This window comes from Centroberyx affinis, unplaced genomic scaffold, assembly GCF_046629955.1.
Source record: "Centroberyx affinis isolate AG114_WGS23_722 - 3 ecotype Tasmania unplaced genomic scaffold, CSIRO-AGI_Caff_v1 ptg000472l_1, whole genome shotgun sequence".
NCBI lineage: Eukaryota > Metazoa > Chordata > Actinopteri > Beryciformes > Berycidae > Centroberyx > Centroberyx affinis.
The window spans coordinates 208290-232109 of NW_027279130.1; the positions used below are offsets into that span (position 1 = coordinate 208290).

Consider the following 23820-nt stretch of genomic DNA (forward strand, 5'->3'; position numbering starts at 1 on the left):
AAGGAGTGGCAGGAAAAGTGGAATAAGGAAAAACGGGGAAGAATATATTTTTCAATACAAACGTCTGTTAAAAATATGAATATTTACATGGGGAAGGAAAGACACTGACAAGGTTAAGGTTAGGGCATTGTGGGTTGAATCTGTCTGCAGGTCAAAGGTAAACATTCAGATGGGCTGTGTGAATGTGAATTCTGAAACAGTAGTACATCATGCTTCATTGTGAAAAGTATTATAAAGAGAGAGAGACTCTTTTTGAAGAATTGTCAGACCTGGGGGTTGCTTATTTTTCTTTTAATTAGTTGAAAGGAAAATATGACATATTCGCTGTTATACCAGCGAATATGAGATAAGAGGACTTTTGTGACTCTGACCGGTGGAAGGCGGTAATATTCCTTGAAGCATCGAACCGCCGAAATTCCCAAACGAAGAAGAAGAAGAAGAAGAAGCCCTTATATTACTCAAGGAGGTTCGATATTACTGCAACAGAAAATGAAACATCGTTTAGCTCCGCCCAACATGTAGCCCCGCCCCAACTTCCAGCTTGCATCGAGGGGCTACTCCTCGTCAGCGCCGAGTTTGAACTGCTGTGCCGCTGTGCCAAGGTAAACACAGAGATGTGGGAAGTTGAGATTCTGAAACATTAATAAGTTGACTTATGGAATAACAGATAACAGTTTGATACATTTAGCGCTTAATCATGACGTGACATGTTGTACTAGTTAGCGTAACATGACTTGACAACACTGGAGAATGCACCTGGTAACCTGCTAAACTTGCTCGGCACAGGTTAGCTAACAGTTAACTTCCTTGTCTGTGTGTCACAGATATCTAACAGTAGATGTGTTGTAAATACACGCAGTTTGCTGTGAGTGGAGGAATAATAGGATAAACCTATAAACTGACTGAGGCACAGCAACGTTTGTTTGTTCCTGGAGCAAACTAGCCATTGTGTTTTTTCCCCTTCAAAGTTGCCACATATTGGCAAGTATTGTGCTGAGTAGATACAGAGTGTTTCCCGGTACATAGTTTTTGTATCAACTGTTTTGACATTGTGTTTCATATTTTCCCCATTGGTTTTCAGAGGGAAGATTAGCTTGTTCACGTTTGTAGGTTGAAAAGCTGAACATAATGATATATTGGTGTGTTTACTGCTGGAAAAGAAAAAACAAGGTTTGTTTTTCTTTTCCTGGACAATGTAGTCGTGTACTCTTGGACCTGCACTAGATAAAACAGATGGAATGTAGGTAGGCTATTTGTTCACAAACCTCTGAAGAAATAAGCAGTACATGAACTTGTGATTGCATTCCTTAAAACTTCAGATTAATTTCAAATTAGAAATGAATATTTCAAAGTTGAACCTTGATAACCTCCCTCACCAGCCTCTTCAACCAGATGAAAACATAAAATTTGGAGGATTTAGAACTTGAACTAGTAGGGAAATTGAACTGTGAACTTTTTGACATTCATGTGAATAGAATTGAATTGGTAATCTGATCGTATGTACGGTCCTGTTAGATGGGATGATTCCCCTGGACTGCGGAGAGTTCCTCATGGCAAGAACTTCATTCATATGCACAGACGTTTTCCATCTCCAACTGCAAAAACCTCTTCAGTGAGACACAACCAATGGGATACAAGACCGTGAAAGGAAGTGTTTCTCATTTTCTTTTAAAAGTGAAACTAGTGACATTTGCCGGTTTCCTTAGAGTCAGAGAGTGATGGTGAGGAGTCCAAGAAGAGGAAGATAGAAGAGGAGGACAGTGACTCCTCCTGAGAGATGCAGGTGAGGGGGGGGTGGCCAGTAATGGACGCTCCATTCTTATATTTGAAGGAGTAGAAAATAAACTCATTCTCTAATTTTTTTTTTATCTCAATTGTGTTGTTACATTTTACTTATAAGATTAATATGAGGATTCGCAGCTTCATCCTTGGTTACCCATACAGTCTCATTCATAAAGTGATTGTGAACTTCTTGAAACATAAAATGTGTGTAGGTCTGTTTTGTAGACTGAGCAGTGATGCAGTTCTGCCCTCTTGTGGCTTAAAACGATACATGCCCAAGCAGAGACCTCTCAGTCCCTAAGCAGTGACACCACCATTGCACTAACTTGGATACACTGTTTAGTGCTGCAGCTAGTTGGTGCTTCCAGGGTTGAAACAGGTTAATATGCTACCTAGCTTAAACATTGCAGAGTTGAGGGTTATCAAGTAGTCTCCTGCCATCACAGAGGTTTCATTGAATTAGGCCCACAACACCTCCAAAAAGCTCAACAGTGATTTCTGGTGTTCCACAACCACCCTCCTCGACACCAAGTACAGCTAAAGTTGCCTCCACTATTCTCTATCAGGCATATCCCTAATTCCCTACAACTACACAACTGATCACACCTGCCTTTTGAGTAAATTGTGGTCCAATAATGAGAAATATAGGATAAATACCAACAAAATAAGAAAAACATACATTCGACCATTCACAAACAAATACTCTGGTACTTCATAAAAACATACCAAACTTAGAAAAAGATATTAATATTTTTGTAGTAACACATTTTCAGAGCGGAAAATGTCACGCATTGTTGAATCTGCGTTTGTGAATTTGTGAAGGGTTGCGAATGACATTTGTGACACGACTCAATATTTGTGAATCAAACTCATAGGAACCATTTGTTCCTGTATTGATATGATGGCATTGCTGTGGAAGTGTATTGAAAAACATGATATACTGTGTTTGGTCAGATGGGGGCAGTGTAATCTCATGCATTGCTCTGGATGACCCTGTCGCTACCGCAGTATAACAGACCTGTAAAGAAAAGTATAGGCTGTACCCATATGAGGAAGGCACCTTATAGTGAACGAACCTGACTTGGGTTCATTTGTATACGCTAAATGGAATGAAAGACCAATAAAAACTGGGTCAACAATAACACATTTCTCAAACATGTGCAAGAGATCAACAAGTTAGAGAAAACCTGTGTATAACATTATGACAAAGAAAAATAAGTAATAAGCATCATCATAATGAATAAAAACATGAAAAAGAACACTAAGAGCGAGCACAAAAGAGGCGGGGATGTTAGGGGTTAACCATCAGAGATTCATAGTTTAATCATTTCATACAGTGTAAACAGAATGCATATTGCTGTTGCCTGAAAGGAGGGTAAATAGCTCAGTGCATCTGTGCTTGAAAACATGCACAGATGTATTGCTGTAGAGAACAGGTGTCATGCTGTTAGCCTGCTCTGATGCTGCATTCACATCATATGGGAATCACTAACAACACAGTTAACTGACTTTGAAATCTTTGTGTCGTTAATTAATTCAAGGCTGACTGTAGGTTTCTGTAGGCTGGACAGTATTTTCTAGTAGTATTTACACCTGAAAGCTGAGTGAACAGTATTTTCTTGTAGTATTTACATCTGAAAGCTGAGTGAACAGTATTTTCTAGTAGTATTTACATCTGAAAGCTGAGTGAACAGTATTTTCTAGTAGTATTTACATCTGAAAGCTGAGGTGAACAGTATTTTCTAGTAGTATTTTCTAGTAGTATTTACATCTGAAAGCTGAGTGAACAGTATTTTCTAGTAGTATTTACATCTGAAAGCTGAGTGAACAGTATTTTCTAGTAGTATTTACCATCTGAAAGCTTAGGTGAACAGTATTTTCTGGTAGTATTTACATCTGAAAGCTGAGTGAACAGTATTTTCTAGTAGTATTTACATCTGAAAGCTGAGTGAACAGTATTTTCTAGTAGTATTTACATCTGAAATCTGAGTGAACAGTATTTTCTAGTAGTATTTACATCTGAAATCTGAGTGAACAGTATTTACTAGTAGTATTTACATCTGAAATCTGAGTGAACAGTATTTTCTAGTAGTATTTACATCTGAAAGCTGAGGTGAACAGTATTTTCTGGTAGTATTTACACCTGAAAGCTGAGGTGAACAGTATTTTCTAGTAGTATTTACACCTGAAAGCTGAGGTGAACAGTATTTTCTAGTAGTATTTACACCTGAAAGCTGAGTGAACAGTATTTTCTAGTAGTATTTACATCTGAAAGCTGAGGTGAACAGTATTTTCTAGTAGTATTTACATCTGAAAGCTGAGGTGAACAGTATTTTCTAGTAGTATTTACACCTTAAAGCTGAGTGAACAGTATTTTCTAGTAGTATTTACATCTGAAATCTGAGTGAACAGTATTTACTAGTAGTATTTACATCTGAAATCTGAGTGAACAGTATTTACTAGTAGTATTTACATCTGAAATCTGAGTGAACAGTATTTTCTGGTAGTATTTACATCTGAAAGCTGAGTGAACAGTATTTTCTGGTAGTATTTACATCTGAAAGCTGAGGTGAACAGTATTTTCTAGTAATATTTACCATCTGAAAGCTGAGTGAACAGTATTTTCTAGTAATATTTACCATCTGAAAGCTGAGGTGAACAGTATTTTCTAGTAATATTTACCATCTGAAAGCTGAGTGAACAGTATTTTCTAGTAGTATTTACCATCTGAAAGCTGAGGTGAACAGTATTTTCTAGTAGTATTTACCATCTGAAAGCTGAGTGAACAGTATTTTCTAGTAGTATTTACCATCTGAAAGCTGAGGTGAACGGTATTTTTGAGTAGAGAGCTCATATTTACCATCTTTCCCATGGTGAAGTGAATGCAGCAGAAGGCTAGAAGGCCTGCCCTCCTGCAGGCCAAGACAACCCCCTTCATTCAAAGTGATCGGGGGAAAGACCGAGAGGGAGAGAGGGGTCAGACAGAGAGAGAGGGATCAGGGCTCAAAGGAAGCTGAGAGAAGGTAAGCCAAAACATCTCTTATCCAGATAGGTTTACTGTTCCGGCTGCTGTGTGACAACAACAAACCCTGAAAGGACTTTTTTGTGAGAGATCTGCGGCATAGCATTTTGTTACACAAAAAGAACGCTCATTCAGAGTTATTCTTCCATTGTAAATTGCAGGTATGTGACCAGGAAGTTGCTTTATTCGAAGTAAACACTGCCTTTGTATGAATAAATGATAAGAAGTGTTTCACAAAAGGTCAGCCCAATGGGGAATAATAACACAATGAAAACGGGCCTAGACAAAGTACATTTTTTCAAGTAAAGCACTCGAATATAAATGTATGATGTGTAGATGAAAATGCCATCAGTCTTGTTTTATCAAGCTTGATTTGAACTTGTGTTTTAGAAAGCAAAACAGAAGTTCCGTCAAATTAATCACTCCCTATTTTTAAAACGGCGATTATTGCACCTTCAAAAATGGTTAACAATTTAATAGATGACAATGGGTTTCAGTTTCATGCCACCTACGCATCGTTCTGTAAGCAACGGTGTCACTTAAGTGTTTTCCCAGTTGTGTTTTGTACCTGTTGATACTGACCTGGGAGGCATTTTCGTTTAGAGACTGTACCAACAGCCGCTCACTGCTGGTTGTTATCATTTGACTCAGTTTGGTCTGTGGCTGACTGATTATGTTCTGCTGTATGTGCTATCTGCCCTTCTCCTTGAGTCTGTACAGAGATAGTGTCACCCTGTGAGTCAATTGCATGCTATAGGATTATTCCAACTTCTCTATTTCTCTGCTATTAGTTGACCTCTGTGGCTTTTGTTGATGTTTTTTTATATGGTATCAAATGTATTTTTGGATATTTTTCCCATCCCGTTCTGCAAATCATGTATATGCTTCGTATATTCACACATTTTTTTTCTTCATATTCCTATATTGTCTCTCATTTGTATATATTGCATATATATTGGTAATTGCTCATTTATTTGATACTACATCTCATTTTATTGTATATTTACTCATGTTTGACTGCTGTAGCGCACCCTCGTAATGCTGTATCTTATATTTTTTCATTGCAATACTTAATATTGTACATATTTTCATTCATTTTTTTTCTTTTCTGTTATTTTGCACACCCTCATAATGCTCTAATAGATACTTTTCAAGCTTTTCATTCATACTTTCCACTTAATATGTACTTGAAACATTGTTGGAATTGTCTACTTTCTACTCTATTTTGTCCTTGTTTTTTTTATCATCTATCATTAGTTTCCTGTTGCAATGAGCCAATTTCCCCACAGGGATCATTAAAGTTTCATCTTCATCTCTCATCTCCAGTAGTTTCATGTCCTCTATCTCTTTAATTTAGGCGTCAACGATGCGGCTCGCGTGCTTTCTGCTGGTCGCTCTGACCTGGGGCGCGGACCCGGCCGCAGGCTACAGTAACGGGAAGGTTAGCGTCGCCTGCGGAGACATGGAGCCTCAGCACGGCTACGAGTCCAGCCCCGACCCGCCTCCGTACAGCGTCGCCGTGGATACGCCGACGTTCAGTCCGGGCGACCGCATCACCGGTAGGCTGCCGAACTTCAGCTTTACAGCCCGCTCCATCATCTCCTCTGGTCCTCTGGTTACCTTTCTTTCAATCTTCGTCCCCAGTGTCTCTACGAGCGGCCTCCTCCAACTCCACGTACTTCAGGGGGTTCCTGATAGAAGCCCGGGACGCCGGGGGATCCGGCTCTGCGGCGGTGGGACGCTTCATCCTGGTCGACCCGGCTCACTCCCAGCTGCTACAGTGTGGACACACTCAGGTACACAGGGGGTCAAACCATAAAAGTAAAACTCATACTGGGTCTGCACAATGTTCTTGCTCCACCAGAATTTTTATTGTGACAAACAAGGTTTCAAACAAATACGCAAAATGTATGATAGACACAATTACAACTATTGCAATTTAGATACACATTAGGGTTAGACTGATTGGGCCATAATTCAAACACTTGCTAGAGGAGAAATTAACAATGCTTATTTCCTATTTAAAGGCATTATGAGTGCTCAATCACACCCAACAAAGACCAACTTGGTCAAAACATTGTTTGTCATAATAAAAATTTTGGTGGAGCAAAAACGTTATGCAGACCTACTTGAGTTTTATGTTTTAACCTTTGTCCAGCACTGGTGAAAGAGATGACATCCCTTTAATTGATACAGGGCATAGACCTCCTGAGCAAAACCTTGAACTCATTATTTTACATTATGAACTGTATATGTGCCTCAGGTGGATATGCAAATAATCAAATTTGTAATTATTACACCATGTAGTCAATTGGGCGAATATTAGCCCTTTTATTAAAAATTTGATATCAGCCAGTCCAGTGTTCACCTCTGATATGATGAATATGAAGCATGTTTGATTACATACTTGTTGTAGAATTGATCAATAGTACACTTGTTGTCTATGGGAAGCACTTGATCTGAATTATCCTGAGGTTCAGTGGAGAGTTTTAGAGGGTTTTTTTCACCCTGACAAGAATAAAATCTGGGGGGAAACACTGAATACTTGCCATTTTCTGGAATTTCTGGGCATAAAAATGATCAAATAAGGATATAAAATATCGGTATAAAACATTGGCTTCAATCCAAAAAATATCGGCATCAATATTGGCCTTCTAGCATGCAGACTAGTCTGTTGACAGTTCATACCAGTAGGATTTGGGCGAAAGGTTTTGGCTACAATCTACCATTAATATGGTCATTCCACATTCATAAGTGTTGTATTAAGGTGTTCTGTGACTGTAAAGCCCACAAATCGGTGCAGAAATCCTATGCTGTGAGCCTTGCGTAGTGTAAGATGCTGCTTTTGGCCTCTGATTCCTACATAATTACTATTTCTGTAGACACGAGGTAAAGCAGCAGGTAAGATGCTGCCTGCCTCAGCATGCCACCTCAACAGGGATATAGACATTATGGGTTTAAGGAGGTAAGATTCTGTGTTTGTGGCATGCTGAATCCCTGTCATTTGAAGGGATCCGGGGTGAGCCACAGCGACAGCTCCAAAAAGACCCAAGTCCAGGCTGTGTGGGAAGCTCCGAAAAACCCTCCGGAAAGAGTCCAGTTCCTGTGAGTATCCGCGCCGTCTGCCGTTTTTTTATATTCTCTCCCGTTGTATATACGTCGATTTCTTAAGGTGCGGTTCGATTTGTTGTCTCCAGTGTGACGGTGGTGCACAAGTACAAGGTGTACTGGGTGAGGATCGCGGGTCCTGTGGTGTCGGCGAAAGGAGCGACCGCTGTCCCGACCACCGACACCACCACCGACACCACCACCGACACCACCACCGACACCACCACTGACACCACCACCAGCCCCGCCGCTCTGTCCACAGCGGTGAGTCACTGTCGGGACGAGCCAAGAATGATGACCAGCATTTCCACATCAATACATCGTTACCACATTCATTTCGAGACGTTAATATAATTACTGTAATCAAATGAGGCCATCGCGGAGAAGATCGATAGCCTCTACCGGCCTCCGCACTGCATTTTTTTCATTGTGCGACACCGGGTCGCATTTGGCGGGAAATCTGCCGGATCGCTTTACGGCACGAAACGGGAAGAGGGCGCCGTTCTTCACAATCACTTTCAACCTTGTTTTCATCCTCCTCGTCATCCTCTTCAGGAAAGCCAAAGAGGGAGGGGGCAGGGGGGGCAGGAAGCTATGGGGATTATAGGAAATGTGGTCTTAATTTTGAGAAATACTAGCACTAACAATTCAACTGGCTGGAGATAGAAGCTATACATTGTCTCATCCATGGTCTTATTTGTTTGCAGTAATTATACCAAGGTATCACAATTAATTTAATTAAATTTAATTAATTTGGCAATGATATATTGATGTTTCTTTCCTCTTGGAACTTCTGTAGCAATGAGTGTGTTTACATGCATAGTGCTTGGAGATGATGATACAGCCTAGACAAGATACACAGATACAGTATATTAGGTTCATTTTGTGCTATGGGACAGCAAAAGCCTTACTTAATGCACCTTAAAGTAATAAAATAGAGTAGAATAAAACAATAGAAATATATAACACGTCTTGTCTTGTATAGATAAGCAACAACAGGCATTGGATACAGTTGGCATTTATCTTGTTTTTCATATGAAGAGTTTGACTCAAAATTGCTCAAAATTCATTTCTATTTCAGGAAACAAAACACAAGTTACCTCCAATCAGTCGCTCCATATTTTTAAATGAGAGATTATTCTACCTGCACAAATGGTTTATAATGAGTTACACTTTCATGTCACCCACAAAGTGTTTATCTTGTCGAACCCCCTCCTCGCTACACTGATTGTAAGTCATTCTGAATACGAGCGTCAGCTAAACGTCTTAACATGTCCCCCTCCTCCTCCTCCCCCCTCAGTTCAGTTCAGAGGGCTGTGGCAGCAGCAAGTCTTGCCTCAGAGACCCGGTCGGCTGTCGCCCGGAGCGGGACGCCCCGTGCTTCTTCCTGTCCTTCGCCAGCGAGGGAGCGGGGAGGAGTGTGGCGTTCGAGCTCAGCGGCCCCGCCGACGGCTACGTGTCCTTCGCCCTCTCTCCGGACAAGTGGATGGTGGGTTTGAGGTTCTGTTCCCAACCGTTGCTCCCATAGTGCCCCCCCCCCTCTGCTTGGCTGAGTGTTTGCGTTTCCCGCCTTTTCTAGGGGAACGACGACGTCTACCTGTGTGTGAACGACGCAGGCAGAGTGACCATCAGCCCTGCGTATGTTTCGGGGCGAACACACCCTGAGCTGGCGCCAGAGGTGCTCACACACACACACACACACACACACACTGGAAAGATATGTTTTTTTTTATGGATAGCATAGCAGTGGTTGTGTGCCGCTGGTTGCCTTAAAGACAGTGCCGACCTCTCTGTTGCCAGGCGGCTCTGTGGGACCGGGCCTGGAGGCTGGCCGACGGGGTCATCCAGTGCCGTTTCCATAGAGACGCTCTCCTCCCGCAGCTGGAGAACAGGTTCGACTTAAACCAGAGCTACTTCCTGTTTCTGGCGCACGGTAGAGCTGACAAAGGTAAGACTGTGTGTTAGAGGCCGATACAGTATATCAGGATGATATATTTATGTTTATTAAAATATGGCTATAGACCAGTCATTTCCGTCCACTGCCGATATTATGCATTTTGTTTGATTACATATTTATTGGAGAATTGATCAATACTACGCTGGGTGTCTATGGGAATTGATTCTGAACTGATTCTAATACGACAGATTGATTGGATTCCACACATGAATATGTATTACTCTTATACTTAGATTTTTGGGGGGTTTCAATGAGGAGTTTTAGTGTCTTATGGCCTAAATGCTGTTTCTGAGTTTTGACAAGAATACAATTTGAGGAAAACACTGAATACCTTTTTTTTCTATTCTATTTTTGGCATAGAAATTGTCAAATGTAAAGATTTTGAATACTGAAATTATCCAAAAAAATTGAAAAATTGAATTGAAAAATTGTTATCAGCCTTCAAAAATCCATATTGGTCAAACCCCATGTATGTGCCTGTTTGTGTGTGTGTATATGAGAAATCTAAAGCATGCACATGTTTCCAGAAGACGGATGAAAGTAACTGAAAACCACACATTACTATTGCAGTAAATCTCCTATATCTCTCTTCTTAGCCCTGACTTTGCACTCCTTTTTGGTTGCTTGTAATTTCTGGAGCTACTCACTGTAAGCCACTGCAAACTAAATACCTAAAAAAAAAACCACAGACTGTGACTGCGACTGAGACAGTAAAAGGTCTCTGGGTGTCCGCTGGGTTTTTCTCAGGTGTTGTACTCGACGCCAAGTCTTTTGAACGAGGTTGAAGTGGCTTTGCCCAGCTGACATCTCAGGTCAGTTGTATTTAAATATGACTAGTCCATGCCTTCAATGAGAATGCCTGTGTGAGTCACTTCACCAAAAATACACCACCGTTTCCTCTTGTCTCTTCGACCAGTTGTCGGAAAACAGTGCCCAGAAACCAATTCGAAACCCGAATATTCCAGATTTTGTCTTGTTCGGTGAACTTTTGTTTTTTTTAATGTAACAGGAAATTTAGCGCAACCTTCCTGGACGCCTGTGACAGTATTCATGTTCACAAGTCATCATCCTCCACAGGTTTCATCCACAGACACGACCGCCAGCCGCTGATCTCCACCAATCAGAAAGTGATCACCGGACCTCCAGAGGATCTAAGTGGCTCCCGCTCCCCGCTGCTGATCAAGCTCCATGGTTGGTTGACAAACATGGTAAAAATTAGACTTAGACGGATATATTGGTTTGCAGATATAAGGGGCAGATATTGGCTTTTTATTAAAAATGGGATATCAGCAAGTCCTTATCGTCCACCTCCAATGTGATAAATATAATGAAGTTTGATTGATTGCATATTTATTATAGAATTGATCAATACTGCACTGGTTGTCTATAGAAAGCCCTTAACCTGGGTTGATTGTAATGCAACATTTTGATAAAATTTCAATTATCTTGAGTTTCCATGGAGAGTTTTAGTGGTTTAAATGTTGTTTCAGAGGCTTTTACACCCTGACAAGAACATTCTTGGGGAAACCCAGAATACTTGTAATGTTTTTGATTATTCTGACGTAAACATGATATAATTTAAAGATACTGGCACAAAATATATGGTATTGGCATCTTCAGTTTGAGATATCCGTTCTTTCTGCAAAAAAAATTCTGCACCTACTCTGACAAAATGATTGGTGGCATGAAAATCCAAATCATTATGTTATGTTATTGAAGTTATTATAAGTTCAAGAGCTTTGAAGTTATTAAGTCAAGACCTTTGCTTCCGTAATAGTAACATTTTAGGTTGTAAAAATCAGTTGTATCTTAACAATATATCTATATTTCCAAATGGCTATATGCCATTTTGGATTGAAGCCCATTAAATATGATATATGATTGTCAAACAATTATTAATTACACCTAATACTTTTATATGATCCCAGTATACTCAATACTAATCTTGTATCAAATAGGGTTCAACCAATATGGGTTTTTGAAGGCTGATAGAAATATTTTTGGATTGAATCTGCTGATAGTCGTCGTTTTGTGCTGATATTCAATATTTTTAAATTTGACCATTTTCATGCCCAAAATTTCCAAGTATTCAGTGTTTCATGCTAGTATTAATGCTATTATTAATAATAACACAACATGTTGCAACCTGATCAATTCTACAATAAATATGTAATCAATCAAATTGCATTATATCCATCATATCAGAGGTGGGCGATGCTGATTTTTAATAAAACGCCAATTTCGGCCGCATATATCTGCAAACCAATATATCAGTATGACTTGTATGACTAAATGTGTATCTACCGAGTGCAACAAACACTGGTATTTCCATCTGTCCTCCCAGGTGTGTTAATGCTGACTGCCTGGATGTGGATGGTGAGCACAGCGGTCCTCATAGCTCGGCACTTCAGACCCCTCTGGTCCCACACAACGCTGTTGGGACACCGGCTCTGGTTTCAGGTGAGAGCGCGGCCCGTCTCTTGTCACACCGAAAACGAAGAGTTTGAAAAATGTGATGTATTCTATCTATCTAATCTGTAGGTTCATCGGACCATGATGGTCTCGGCAGTGGGCCTAACCGGTGTGGCCTTCACCCTGCCTTTCATATACAGGAGAGGATGGAGCAAGGTAAGAAAGTGTGTGTGTGTATTTGCGTGTGTGTATATATAGGTGTGCGTGAATCCATTTCTCAGCCCCCCCCACGTTTTTCCACCTGTCCTCCCATCTGTCTAGCTGGCTCATAGGGTCTCTCTCTCTTTTCCCTGTTTGTGTCTGTATCAATCCCACACACACATCTCCCCAACTCGATGTGTCATGATGGCTTGTTCTTGTGTCTGTCGACCTGAGGTTGCGTGTGTGTGTCTGTGTGTGTGTGTGTGTGTGTGTGTGTGTGTGTGTGTGTGTGTGTGCAGTGTTGGGAAGTGATTTGGATAGTATTTTAGTGGTTCATTAATTTTTTGTGATTTTGAGGCACAGTTAATGACTGCAACTCCCACCTATTTTTGGCTACAAAAGCAAAATAAGAAATAAGAGATTCTGCTCTGACAACTAAATTGACGTTGACTGTTGTTATGGCCTAGTCAGTCATTTTTGAGTAATTTTTAATTTTAAGTTTGGGATTAACAAGGTGAGTTCTTTAGTTACTCCTTCAATAGACGAGGTTGTACCAGTCAGACGTTACAAAGACCTTTTATTTCTTTATTTTAAGTTTATATCCAACAGAAAGTTCACATTGTGATAAAGTCAGATAGTGTAGTTTGCTTTGGACTCTAGTTTCTAGCAGGCAGCTTAGTCACCATTCCTTCATTTTATTTTGTAATAAAGGAAAATGTTTGTTGCCTAATCAGTGGTATTTTGTGCAGTCGTGTGATTTTGCGTTATATGACATTGCAGATGTAAATCATATTTTACAAAGTAGTTTGAACTATTTTTCCCAAGTAACTTTGCTTAACAACATTATATTTATCTTGAGGGAAACTTTGCTGTAGTTCAGCTTCTCCCAGTGTGAACTAACTGTAGCTTGTATAACTCAACTTTCAAAGTAGTTTCCCCAGCACTGCTCTGTGTGCGTGTGTGCGCGTGCGTGTGTTCCTCAAGCGGTGTTGTGGTGTGTATTTGTGTGAGTGACTCAGACCTGTTAGTCACATGCTGTTTTGCAGCGTGTGAGTGAGACAGTGTTAAATGCAGCGCTGAGCCAGGCATCACAGCATTTGTTCAACCTGACTCACCAGAGAGGCTGAGATTTCAGGCAGGACCAGGAGAACAAAAGGGAGCCAACCTACAATCTTCTAAATTGGACTTGATTGACTTCAAATACATGCCTTACGTTTCTGTCAAAAATGATACCAAGCTTTTTACAATCTGCCGTAACAGCAGCAGACAAGATGAGACCAAGATGTCTCATGATTTGGCAGTTTATAGTGTCACATAAGAATGATTTTGGATTTAATTGCAAAAGTTTGGAAACATCCAGTTTTGAAGGCAGTTATTGAGTATGTCAGTTTGCTTTATGTTGGTGGGATCGATGGATAAGTACAGCTGAGTGTCATCTGCGTAGGAACAGAAACCGACATTAAGTCTGTGAATAACATGCCTCCAGAGGTAGCATATAGATGGAGAAAAGAATAGGGCTTAGAACAAACCCCTGGAGAACCCCGCAAGACATCTTTGCATGCAATAACTTGGCATCACCAGTGCTGACAGTTAAAGACATATGTAGATAAGAACACAACCAGTTAAAAACAGTGCCAGAGATGCCAACCCAGTGTTTAAGACTAACCTTCAAGCAGAATAAAATGATTAACTGTATCAAATGCCGCATTCAGGTCTAAAAGAACTAACGCAGATGACGAGTCAATTGATTTCCCTGCATCAGCAGCTGAAAGCGGATCATTCATCTCTTTGAGCAGAGCGGTCTCAGTAATGGGACGAGCTCTAAAACCAGACTGAGACTTCTCAAAAATTCTGTTTCCATTCATAAAAGCAATCAATTGGCTGGCTTTTCTTTAGAGATGTTTAGAGATGGGTCTGTAATTGCGCAGGGAGTTCGGGTCTAATGAGGGCTTTTTTAGAATTGGCCGCACTATAGCATTTTTAAAATAAGCGGGGATAATGCCAGTAGCAAATGAGTTATTGACGATGGTTGAAATACTACTTTGAGAAACCTAAGGGGAAGTATGTCAAGGGCACAGAAAGAGCTTTTCATTCAGTTAATGTCTTTGTGGAGATGGGACCAAAAATCTCCAAGGAGGCAGCAGTTTTCATGAGGACTGCTACAACTGTTTTTTGGGATGGTGGTTTAATCTGTCTGCTGATCGTGGATACACTATTGATGAAGAAGATTAAAAATTCATTGCATTTCTCTGGAGGAGATTCAGCACTGGCGCCAGCCTGTGGCACGGCTGATAACATTAACAAGAACTCTGGGGAGCTGATGATTGTTTCGAATGAGGTCAGAGAAATAGCACACTGTGGCATGGTTAACCTCTGCATTAAAGGTTTTCATAAAGCCTTATAATTCCAAGATGATTATCAGTATGTGTCAGCTTTGACAATCACCGCTTTTATATATGATTTTCCAAAGCAACATGAGGTAACTCAGAGTCCCAGAGGCTGAATAGTCAGTGCCTGAATTGCAGGAGCATCAATCACAAAAACTGCAAAATTATTTAATAAGGCAAGAGGAACAGTCTGTAATATCATTACAATGTTGTACCACAGACAAACAAGTGTACTTCGCCAAGTGAAACCTCACCAACAGGGGTAGATGGATATTTAATGGGATAGTCGCTAAACACACTAAAACAGTGTTTCTCAACGTGAGGTCTGGGGACCACCAGGCGTCCTTGACGGGGTTCCAGGGGGTCCCCAGAAAATTGCTGAGTTGTTAAACTTCATTATTTAATTTACAAGAAGTTAACACAATTAGAGAATGTAGAAGAATGACTATTTTGGTGATAGTTTCACTGTTATCTCTCTACCTACAATACAGATAGTCATGGAATTCTTGACAAAATCATATCTAACAATAGAAATATTCTCAGATTTGGGTTTGAGAGATAAAATCTCATCAAATGGGGGTCCGTGGCTCTAATGTGGGCTAAATTAGGGTCCTTGATATGAAAAAGATCGAGAATCACTGCCCTAAAACACACTTCAGGACTTGTATGACAGCCTTCCAGTGAGCTACTTGATATTCATATATTGTCAAAGGTTTCCATTATTTTGTCCCTCCTGCAGTGCCTTTGCAGTGGCCTATAGGTGGCTGTCTTTCCCTCTGAAATGTAATCAAGAAATGTTCATTCAATTTTCAGTGTAGGTAAAATAGAAACTGCCATTCCAATATAAGTCAATGTTTTTGGAGATATGTCTTTGTACAGAACAATATGTGATTAAGCATCTACTCTAAGAGTCTTATTTTCCACTGTTGTGCAGAGTCACAGTTCCTCTTTGTGCTACATTCTCTGACTTGACTCATCCTGTTTCTGATCCTCTCTCCTCGGTGTTACACGTCTTTTCTGCGACACTGGTGTGACGCTCACACACCTCCTGCTGCTTCGCCTCCTGTTGTGAATGCGGTTCTTTGTAGAGCTTTGTAAAATTCCTATTCGATTTGAAATACTACACGACAGAGTAGAATAGGTGGGTACGGGGCACCCTGCCTTAAAGAGCTGCCAACTCACCTAAAGAATTTCCTCATTATGGAGAGTTTTAGTGTCCCGTGACGGTCTAAATGTTGTTTCCAGATGCTTTTCCACCCTGACAAGAATAAAACTCTGGCACACTAGCACAAAAATGAGTCAGAGAGGGAAGCTGGGAGAAACAGGAGGATGACATGCAGCAAAGGCTGCAAACTCACATGGGTTTTTGACAAGATACTGGAGTTTTAATCACTTGAAAAAATGCAACCAGTAAGTAGAACTGATAGGCGAGGTAGCGGTGTCAGTGGTAGGTATGAAAATGTGTTCCATAGTGCAAATTAATGCACATTGAAAGCACATTGTGAGTACATGATAATTATTATGATGACAGCATGATATAATAAATGCAATGTGCAAAAAACTTAACATGGTTGAATATAGTTGATGGCATTAAACTGAATGCAATTCTCTGATGTGTGTGTTTATAGTAGTGCTAGAAGTAGCAGTAGCAGTAGCAGTAGTAATAGTAGTAGTAGTAGTAGCAGTAGTAACAGTAGTAGTAGTAGTAGTAGCAGTAGTACTAGTAGTAGTAGTAGCAGTAGTAATAGTAGTAGTACCAGCAGTAGTAGTAGTAGTGGCAACAGTAGTAGTAGTAGTAGTAGTGGCATCAGTAGTAGCAGTAGTAATAGTAATAGTACTAGCAGTAGTAGTAACAGTAGCAGCAGTAGTAGTAATAGCAGTAGTAATAGTAGTAGTAGCGGTAGTAGTAGTACCAGTTATTAAGAAAACATTGGTATTTTTTTAGTACTGTTGCACCTATTTGTTGCCAGTAACAACAATCTAAAGCTACAGCAGCTCCTCTTCCTCCTTTTTCCTGTTTCCTGAATTCTGTATAACTTGAATGTGTCTTTTTTTTTTTTTTTTTTTAACATTTGTTAGCATGCAGGCTTCCACCCTTACATAGGCTGCACTGTCATGGCTCTCTCTGTCATCCAGCCAATTATGGCAGCACTCAGACCGGCCCCAGAGTCCCCCCGGTAAGACCTCGAACCAGATTTTAATAACTCCATAGCTTGCTCATCACTGTCTCAAATAAGCGGAAATTATGCTGATCCAGGCCTGCAAGACGCAGTGTTTGGGATTTTTTAAAATTCACCACAGTCAGCTGAATCATGCCAAGTCCTGTTTCTCTACCACTGCAGGAGGATCTTCTTCAACTGGCTGCATCTGGGAACCGGCACTATTGGGCAGGTACTTGCTGGTAAGGAGTAATAATTGGTTAATAAAAACATGTATCCAAGCATAATGTTAAATCAGTTTTCAGTCTCTCATTAAGACTCATTTTTATAGACTCTTTCGTGCATGATTTATCTTAATTTGCGGTTGAATGTTTTTAATTTGGGTTTTATCTCTTATTTTCTTTTCCCTTGTTATATTTTCTATGTGACACTTTGATCAGATTCAGACAAGCAATTATTATTAGCATCATAGGCTTTTGATAGAGTTTTAGTGTCCTATGTGCTGTTTTTCCACCCTGGCAAGAATATAATTCTGGGGGAAACACTGAATCCTCTCCTCTCCTCTCCTCTCCTCTCCTCTCCTCTCCTCTCCTCTCCTCTCCTCTCCCAGTGGTGGGTGTTTTCCTGGGTGCTGGTCAGCAGGCGTTGTTGCTGCCAGGCCCCTGGTCTCCTGCAGTGCTGACTGGGTGGCTGCTGTGGATTGTGCTGGCAGACCTGCTACTACTGACCCACTCCCATAGAGTCAGGACTAGAGGTACTGTGGTTCGCTGAGAGTCATTCTGTTGTATCCAGTTGTCAGTTTGGCTTCAGTTTGATGGTGTACTGTACTTAGCGCTGGCTCAACTGCCGAGTGGACTTTCAAGCCTGTAGCGTAACAAGGCAACAGTAAACATGATGTCTCCCATGAATGATGCAGTCCCCCCTCTGGGCCAATCGGGAACTAATTAGCACTTTGTGGGAGAGGAAGAACTGAAGAGGAGCCGTCACTCAGTGGACTGGATCTTTTGAAATGAACTTAATTATTTCATCATTCACAGATTACAAGAAAATATAAAAGACGCATTGACGATATCCAAGTGTGCAGGGCAGAAAAGGACAACTTATTGTGTTGTTTACAGCTGTCTTCAGATAAATCCAAAACTGTTTGGAGAAACTGAAAATGGTGGAAAATCCAATATAGTGTACGCTGATGGTGCTGGAGGCAAATTTGTAGAGCAAGGACAGCTGGATATGTGCACCAAATTCCATGTCATTTGGACTATGAGTATGGGAGATGTGTCTATAAAGAAATGAGAATGAGGAGAGTTGTAGTTTAGAATTTGAATTGATTAAAATAAAGACTCCAACCCTGCACATCTCATTTGAATCACGCATTTCCAATCAGTTTCCATCTTTCCTATTTTTCAGTTATGGCACAATAAGTTGAATAGTTCAGTGTGTTGGAATATATTAGGAACACTATAATGTTGAAGTAGCAGTGTCTACATAGCATTCATCAGTATGAGCGTTCCTTTTATCCTGACATAACGTTTCATTTTCTTGCTTGTTAGCTTTGGGTTAGCTCTTTTGCTACCAAGGCAATTAATTTCTTTCTGTTTCAAATAATGATGAGTGCTCTAGTTGCCTCAAGCAAGAAAATCAATTGTTCTCTCTCAATCCATTATGACTAAAACCAAAAATAATTATGGTGTACGTGTGGGTTGTGTTGGTGTGTGTGTGTGTGTGTGGGGCAGTGGGTGGGTGCGTGTGGATGTGTAAGTGAACGTGAATACTAAACAGCTTGAAAATGTCAGGTCTCTCTACTAGTCTTTTACTGATAGCCCTAATGTGAACATCAGGAATTGAACTTTGAGAGGATAATAGTGGTAACACGGTGTTCTTTCACTATGAAAGTGACGCAGCGTGATTCAGCACGGCCATTTTCTTGACACTCTTTTGCAGTTCGACTTCTAAAAACATATCTATCTCATGCGTTATTTTATATTCTCCTGAACAAACGTATACTTCTAAATATCGACTGTCTATCCCCAGGAAACGAGAGTGCCGAAGACAAAGAGCGCATTTTGTTTGCTCAGGTAGAGAGTCAGCGGCATGGAGAGGTGAGAACTGAAACCAGACCGTGCTTTCTGTTTTTGTCCACATCATTCTTGACAAAATGATTTGACTATCACAACTCTTCCTATCTTCATCGATTCTTCCATTTCTTTCAGGTTTCAAAATTCAGGAAGCTCGTGCTGGTGGTGTTCCTAATAGGAAATACAGGATTCCTGGCTGCGCTGGTAAAAGCTATAGCAAGTGTATGATGTTTCTCTCTGTGTCTAATCATCATTTGTCACCTATGACTATGGTGTGTACTACACCAGTTGTACATATTTCTATTACTCAAGGACATTTTTTACACTGTTGGATTGACTTATGACTTGCTTGAGCATTTTCACATCACTGTCTGACTTTTTTTAGCTCCTGTATAAAATACTGTGTATGTATAAGTCACATGGCTATGTTTACATACATGGAGAATGCATGAACCATGTAACCTGGTTTTGGGTCAAAGCAAACAAACTCATTATAAGATTATGAGAAACCTGGTTAAGATTCTTGGCTTGCTCCCATATTAAACAGGTTACTGTGGCATGGAAACATCTCACTGCTTTCACTTTCTGCATAAACTCAGACTCGCACAGCATTATGGGTACATTCTGACATCAACAAAAAAGTAATAGTAAAATATTTCACTATCACTATAGGGATCATCCATTCTTTTCCCTTTTATAATAATCAGTTCTTATTTCACTTTATCCCTTTATTGTCTTTTACCTTTCCGTGCTTTCTGCTGGCAGACCGTTCTGTCGGTGGGTGGGACACCTCAGGTGATATTATGTTAACTGGTTTATTCATGGCAATAGGAGATTCAATTGCTGGGTATCAAAGCTTCATGTAAACAGATTAACCTGCGTAAGACCTTGACCGGAACATAGCCGATAGCCGGGTTCCGCACATGTAAATGTAGCCATGATAACGCAATACAAATTATGGAAATGGGTTTTTTTCTGCTGTGGCACATTAAATCTTAATTGTGCTCGTTGTCATCTTTTAAGCTGCTTGTTCATTGCGGCCAATAAGACTCAGTGAGGGCATCGCTCCATCTCTTTTTTTTTTGCCTTTTGTAAAAGCCTGCAGCCATTTGCTCAGAGTTGAAATCCAGTCTGACTGAAAAAAAAGATAGGGAGCAGGGCATCAGGCATGGCTGCAAGCACTGAGATGAGCTTCTCCTAATCTGAACTAAAAGATAACAAGCGCTTTGATGTTTCTAGTCTCAACCACCTAGCTAATATAATATATAAATTATATATAATTCATAGCCCAGCCGACACAGCCTTGCAGGGGCAGTGTGGGCCTGCCATGTGAAGACCGTTCTATTACAAAACCCTATATATGCATTTTGGGAACACATCACCTGAAGCTTACCTTTTAATACTTCTAAAATATAGATGATCCAGTAAAAGTTTTTTATTTTGTTACACCCAACTTCAGTTATCTAGTGTCCTTTAACAAGCATATTTCATATAGCACATATGTTGTTTTTTTTTTGCCATAACTCATTTTGTAAGAGCGGGTGTCAGTTTTTTCCAAATTATCTAATTTTGAAACAAAACTTAGTGCCTCTGATTTTTGTGTAAGGAATCACTCCCCTGCTTTGAAGTCATTTCAAGGGACCAGTTGTTGCAAATTAAATGACATTAAAGTCACATGGAAACAGCATTTCGACAGCGTGTTGCTTCCATAATTCAATATGTTTCCTGTTGAAACAAGATTTTGGGGAGGGACTTTTCTAAAATGCGTTATGCATAATCTAGAGCTGTCACAAAGTCTGTATTCTACAAAATGAATCCACCGGGACTCAACAATGGTGTCTCAGGAAATGGAAACAGGGTTTTCACGACCATATAATGTTGCCAGTCTGTCACTTTGAAAGCTGTGAAGTTGCAAGCTGTATATGACGGAAGGGGAGGGGTGGCAAGAATCTGTGATGGTATTATTAGTTTGAATTTTTTGTGTATTTTGAAAATACACCTGTCAATGAAGTAAAAGTGATGGGATTTTGATATAAAAATTACAAGAGAATAAAAAATTTGGTACATTTTTTGGCATTTAGTATTAAGTGTATGTTATGTATAATAGGGTATGATAAGTGGCTAAAAAGGTGAAAAGGCCATTTTTCATTTCATTGTGACTTTCATTTGGAATTGGAAAGACATAATCAGTTTCCTTTAGTGATCACTGTAGTGGAAACCAGTTCACAAGTATCTACATAGTCTACATTAAATGGCTGTGAAGATACCTTTCTGCAATTAAATGATAACATAACAAACCTATTTTTTCCCCAACAGCTTACTTTGAACTTTCTGTGGAGTATTTCTCCCTCCTAAATCCCAGCCCAAACACATAAAGGTAGCCAGAATTATTCATATACGTCTTTTATTGTTGCACTAATCTCTTTAACACTTGCATGGTGAATACAAAGAAAAAAGCCCCTTCATGTTTTGCCATAAAGAGGCCAATAAACCAAAGCCTCTTTCATGGCTGGGGATTTTCTGAGGATTTTTAAACATCAGCAAGCAATTCTGGTGATTTGTAAGCTATACTGTAACAATGAAGCATACAAACATAATGAAATGTAAAACAATGTTAAGGTCAGTAAAGTATCAAGCTCTTATTAGCTGCTTTTCAGAGTAGCTGGAAAAATATCTAGGCTTTGTAATTAATGATGAAACATTGCTTTGTTAAAATCAACAGTTACCATTGTTTATAGTCAAGAAAATTCCCTTTTGAAAACGTGTTACAGTGCATAAGGGCATGGAATTTACAGTAAAGGGAACCAAGCAGCTTGAGAGAAAAATGCTTTGAAATGAATACTACAAATGCCACTTTACATTAAAAAGCCCAAAACCTTTTTTCTGAATTTCTGAATGTTGGAATATCAAGTCAGTATTTGATAGACTGAACATCAAAAAAGAAATATCACTGATTTTCAAATGTGAAATTCAGCTTTGCTCTGTATAAGTGAACATTTACTTCTTTTTTTCCCCAAAGCCAGAAGCAAGAGTTTGACCTATTTCTACAGAGAATCTAAACCTTCAATTTGTAGGAACCAATTTTATTTTTTGGAACTCACGGACTGATGTAAAATTTCAGACAACATTGTATGAGTTCCTATTCATTGTCAGTGGATTGGAATGACTATCACAGGTCTCATTGGTCCTCTAGTTGCAGGCATTGGGAGAGCGTTGTGCATGTTCACAAATACTTATTAGGTTGTCCTAGGTCATAGAAATAACATTCTTAAAGTGAGAGGTACCCACCTTTAACTATGGGTATATTACATTTTGTATATTGTGCTGTATTTATGACCATCCAGCTAATCCTGAAATATCATTTGCAGCAAAAAAGCACAGTACGAAAATACAATAAATATACATAGAGCAATGTAGCCTTTGCTTCATCAAGACATAACATCAAAATATGTTTTCAAATCTGATTTACATTTATAATGTCAAGAAAACGTTAGCAAAGAGTGGACTCAACAGTACATTCATCTAACATTCAGGCATCTCGGCAAACACAGTCAATACTTAATTCCCTTAAGGCTCAATCCTAAACCAGAGAACAATACAAAGTATTTTCCAATACTGGCAGCAATCTTAGTTTTTGTGGTTCTGGATTGGGCCTTTTAGCCAGTTTTAGTGCATCACCAAAAGGTTAATACTTTTAGTATCTGTCATTCCTCTTTCAACTAAGTGTAGCCACAAACATTGCCATTGTCTTGCTCTTCTTGCCCAAAACATCACAGAAGCAGAGAGTTTAGGTTATGTCACGACATGAAACAAACATTTGCAACGCTGCATCTAACTCAAATGAATGGGTAGAACATTGACAATTGATGCCTTTCACTGGAAATTTGATTTGTTCCTTTTCAGTCGTTTTTTGTAAACTCCCCTGCCTCCCAGCGCAGAGCCATGGCACTCTTGCGTCTTCCGCCGGTGTAGACTTCTGGAAACTGAGAAAGACAGCTGATCGTTTACCTGCTTTCAAAGCACTTTCTCCACCACCTCCTCCTCCTCCTCCATCTCCTCTCTCAGGTTATTAGACTGAATATGGAATGAGAACAGTTCAACATGGTAATGTTAATGCTAAGGGTTATCAAGATGTGCCACAATCTTTAATATGTTGTATATTAAATACTCTAGATTAACTCTAGATTGTTGATGGATACAAATTTTAGATTGAACATGCAGATATTATTCAGCAAATACAATGCAAAACATGCGTTCCAGCATATCTCAAAGTGCAGGTCTATTTTGGTCTCCAATTTGAGGTGCTGTCTCTTTTTCATATTCGTCTATGTCTTTGGATTTAGGATTGTGTCTTTAATGGAAGATTTTGGTTTGTACGATGTAATAATAGAAACTTCTCTATAATTCATATAGGAGAAAGTGTGAGCAGGAGCTTACCCGGTGATCACAGGATAAAGCAGAGCGATCCATCCTGTATGCGGTTTTCATTGGTGATGAGGGAGAGGACTTGCACTTCACTGGCACATCAACTAAGAGAATAATAAAGACAAAAGATCATTGTGAGCTTAAAATTGGACACATAAAAAGGGTCAAAATGAGAAGTGAGTGTAAAGAGTGTTTTCAATCTGATGTGTTCTCTGGTCAGTATGTTGCTAGCGTACCTGAATTATCAAATGCTAAGCTGTCCATGTGGTTTGGCAACATCATGCCTGTGTTG

The 23820-nt window shown here is 39.8% G+C and overlaps 1 protein-coding gene across 4 annotated transcripts; it reads left to right on the forward strand.

Annotated features, from left to right (window-relative positions):
• The first annotated feature begins 549 nt into the window (after positions 1-549).
• LOC139642381 (putative ferric-chelate reductase 1) lies at positions 550-21183 on the forward strand. 4 transcript variants are annotated; one of them, XM_071517194.1, is made up of 18 exons: positions 550-602; positions 1707-1783; positions 4662-4805; positions 6162-6363; positions 6449-6600; positions 7815-7909; positions 8002-8176; positions 9213-9401; positions 9492-9590; positions 9713-9860; positions 10947-11060; positions 12214-12329; positions 12411-12497; positions 16949-17046; positions 17212-17270; positions 17639-17782; positions 19060-19127; positions 19239-21183. In XM_071517194.1, the coding sequence occupies exons 4-18, from the start codon at positions 6171-6173 to the stop codon at positions 19329-19331; spliced, it is 1830 nt and encodes a 609-aa protein (XP_071373295.1). In that variant the 5' UTR covers positions 550-602; positions 1707-1783; positions 4662-4805; positions 6162-6170; the 3' UTR covers positions 19332-21183. The 4 variants fall into 4 exon arrangements, with proteins under 4 accessions (XP_071373295.1, XP_071373296.1, XP_071373297.1 ...); XM_071517195.1 differs by lacking the exon at positions 550-602 and having other exon boundaries at positions 1616-1783; XM_071517196.1 differs by lacking the exons at positions 550-602; positions 4662-4805 and having other exon boundaries at positions 1616-1783; positions 8002-8104; positions 8141-8176.
• Positions 21184-23820: the final 2637 nt, after the last annotated feature.